The sequence below is a fragment of the Rhamphochromis longiceps genome, linkage group LG16 (genome assembly GCF_057381845.1).
Source record: "Rhamphochromis longiceps isolate RC_006_pf linkage group LG16, R_longiceps_female_GT1.1, whole genome shotgun sequence".
Taxonomy (NCBI): Eukaryota; Metazoa; Chordata; class Actinopteri; order Cichliformes; family Cichlidae; genus Rhamphochromis; species Rhamphochromis longiceps.
The window spans coordinates 1134660-1138180 of NC_140572.1; the positions used below are offsets into that span (position 1 = coordinate 1134660).

Genomic DNA, 3521 nt, shown 5'->3' on the forward strand with positions numbered 1-3521 from the left:
CGCTCCCACGCCGCTCGCAGCCTTACTTTGAACGGCCGGTTCACACCGATGTCCTTTGTCAGGCCTCCCGGAATGACAGTAAGCTCACAGTTCATTTGTTTCACTTGTTTTTTCACATCGGCTGTGAGATGGGCACGCATAGAGTCACAGATCAACAGCGATGGTGATGCGTGGAAAAAACCACCTGGTCTCCTTACATACACCTCCCTCAGCCAGTCTTTCATCATTTCCTCATCCATCCAGCCCTTTTCATTTGCCTTAATGATGATTCCTGCTGGAAACTTCTCTTTAGGCAAAGTCTTTCTCTTAAAAATCACCATAGGCGGCAGTTTCTGTCCATTAGCATGGCAGCCAAGCACAACAGTAAAAGAAGACTTTTCGTGCCCCGTTGTGCGTATCGGTACCGTGCTGGTCCCCTTCTTCTCCACAGTGTGACTCACCGGGATGTCGAAAGTGAGCGGCACCTCGTCCATGTTAGTGATGTGGCTGGGCTGGATGTGTTTGTTGGCGATGTGTTTGCTGCAGTAGGAGCGGAAGATGGCCAGCTTTTCATTATAATCCGCTGGAAGTTGCTGCGCTACCGTAGTCCTGGTCCGGATGGAAAAATGGCAGCGTTTCATGAAACGAAAGCACCAAGACGGGCCTCCTCAGAAATGTTCAATTTTCATTTCTTCTGCTAGCGAAACTGCTTTTAGTCGAATGGTGACCGTCGAAACGCTTCTCCCACTCGTTCTTTGCTCGATGATCCACTGCTCGAGTCTTTCCTCCAACTCAGGCCACCTCGCCTTATGTCCGCGGAAACTCATCTGTGTCTTCTTGACCTGTCGGAGCTTGTTTTCCAGCTTCCTCCACTTGCGAACCATCGATTCATTAATCTTAAATTCTCTCGCGGCTGCTCGAATTCCATGTTCCTCCGCGTAGCTGATGGCCTTCAGTTTAAACTGTGCTTCGTAAGCGTGTCTCTTTGCCATTTTCAGGGTTGTTAAAACAACGATGTTCCGCATAATGCACATACCTGTCCTTTTATACAGGTATGTGCGATTGTCCCAGTATATACGATCAACGCCCACACTTCACCCTTTAGCGTTCTCATGGTGTTCTCTACTACGTCCTCCTTACAACACACAGGGCGCACTGCACTACAGGGCGCGCCGCACTTTTTAAAGAAAATCTAAGGCTTTTATGTGCGCCTTATAGTTGCGAAAATACGGTAATTTGTTTTAAAACTGGTTTAACTTGACAGCAAAGAGCTGAGGACTATTCTTATTTTTGTGGTTGCTTATTTTGTTTATTTATTGCTATTTTATTGTATTAGAAAGCACCAATTAATGCATTGATCGTGTTTTAGAGTGATTTAATCACTTCTTATCATTGCAGACAGTGAACGCGCTGCATGGAAATTTAGATTTTTCTCATTGCTTTTTGCATGTACCGTGGTGAGCTTGAGTGGTGATGGGCATTGAACGCACAGTGATCTACACTTGAATCTAAACGAGCAAAAATATACACAAGAAAATTGTCCAATTTGACACATGGTGTTGGGCATTAATATAGTCCCTGCAGTGCTTATCCTGTCTTCTTCATACTATCATAAAATTTTCTAGTTTTTAATGTATCTAATAAAGTAGATCTTTGTTTATTGTTTATTAAATTGTAAATTGTTTGATTGGTGCTACTGTATAGAAAGATTTTGTATTAGCATTAAGCCTTGTGAACTGACTGTATGACTGGCTCAGTTCCTATTACAACAGCACCTCCCACAGGTCACACTAGAGTATAACAGTTTTAGTCAGGGAGGGGACCAGAGTAATGTCTCGGAACTAAAGAAATACCAAGTGGAAATGGACACAGGCAAAAGGAGAGCATGCAAACTCTCTCAGAGGACCTGTATTTAAGTGTCATTGAAGAGATACGAACCAGGAACACTGTTGCTGTGAAGCAGCGTGCCAGGGTTCCTGGGTGTTCACCCACTGTTTTCAGTTGTTTCATGTTCCTCAAAAGAGGAGGGACTTTAATCATCAAGTAAGAAAGAATCTTAGAAGAGGGACAAAGTTATAACATTTGAGTTTGTTAGAAAGGTGTCAGGGGCTCATAAGCACTTCTAACTGATGATGGCAGAAACTGAACTCTGCTTTCCAAATCTCAACTCCTCCTGCAGTAGAGTAAAGCGTTCTCCCTCAGACTCAGTGCTTATTTATGTAATTCTAACCATCATTTCTCTTCTTACTGTGGCTCTAAACCTGCTGGTCATCATCTCCATCTCCCACTTCAAGTAGATACTTAATACATTTATAAGTCTAGCAGTTGTACAGGAGAAAATGACTGACATAAAATAAGTTAAACAGAACAACTTTTTGACAATGTTTTGATGTGGATGATCGGCTGGAATAATTGATGCTACAAATCTCTTCTATCTCTTATCTCTCCAGGCAGCTCCACACTCCTACAAACCACCTCCTCCTCTCCCTGGCAGTCTCTGATTTCTTTGTGGGTCTCAATATGTGCTTTCAAAGTATGCTCATAGATGGTTGTTGGTATCTTGGTGACCTCATGTGTGTCTTGTATTATGTTTTCGACATAGTTGTTACTTCTGCCTCAGTAGGAACCATGGTGCTCATTTCAGTTGACCGTTATGTGGCCATTTGTGATCCTCTTCATTATCCCACCAAAGTCACTCCAAAAAGAGTTCAGACCTGTGTCTTAATGTGTTGGATTTGCTCGCTCCTAGTAGTCGGTGTGCTCTTGAAGGATAACCTGGATAAACCAGGTAGATTTAATTCCTGCTTTGGAGAGTGTGTTATTTATGTTGACTTTGCAATACAAGTTACCGATCTTATTTTGACAATCCTCCTTCCCATTACTGTCATCGTAATTTTGTATGTAAGAGTATTTGCCGTGGCCGTGTTTCAGATTCGGGCCATGCAACCTCATGTTGCAGCTGTCACACAGAGGGGGAAAGTAAATCCAAAAAAATCTGAACTGAAAGCAGCTAGGACTCTTGGCATTGTTATTGTTGCATTTCTGATATGCCTATTCCCATATTACAGTGTAATACTCTCAGGCCAGGACACACTGCTTGATATTTCATCCGTTACCTTTTTTTTATGTTTGTTTTATTTTAATTCCTGTCTCAACCCTATCATCTATGCCTTTTTCTACCCATGGTTTAGAAAATCTGTTAAACTTATTGTTACATTTCAAATAGTCAAGTCTGGCTCCAGTGATGCCAGCATGCTGTGACTGAAATAAGCCCTTCAAGTCAAGCCAAATAAATAAAATAATATTTCCATATTTCAAATTGCAAATATATATTATATTATATATAAACTGCAAAAGAAAAGAAGAAGATTACTTTTCTATTGTTGGCAGCCAGTTAGCCTGTGGCCTCAAATACATCAAAATATTTGTTTTGGTTCCTTATAGCCTCTAAAATCTTAAAATTGCAAAATAAGTTAAAAGCAAAAGCAAGTGCCCCAGATCCAATTATAGATAGATAGATAGATAGATAGATAGATAGATAG

At 41.4% G+C, this 3521-nt stretch overlaps 1 protein-coding gene across 1 annotated transcript; it reads left to right on the top strand.

The window, feature by feature from the left end:
• The first annotated feature begins 2108 nt into the window (after window positions 1-2108).
• Window positions 2109-3240, top strand: LOC146650341 (trace amine-associated receptor 13c-like). The gene is made up of 2 exons (XM_085384622.1): window positions 2109-2272; window positions 2430-3240. Exons 1-2 carry the CDS (start codon window positions 2109-2111, stop codon window positions 3238-3240), a joined length of 975 nt encoding a protein of 324 aa, XP_085240748.1.
• The last annotated feature ends 281 nt before the right edge of the window (window positions 3241-3521 follow it).

Bases quoted from the DNA above. Each gene is read 5' to 3' on its own strand.
- LOC146650341 (XM_085384622.1), top strand. From the start codon at position 2,109: ATGATGGCAGAAACTGAACTCTGCTTTCCAAATCTCAACTCCTCCTGC. The intron at 2,273-2,429 runs GTAGATACTTAA...TTATCTCTCCAG, and splicing joins ATCTCCATCTCCCACTTCAA to GCAGCTCCACACTCCTACAA.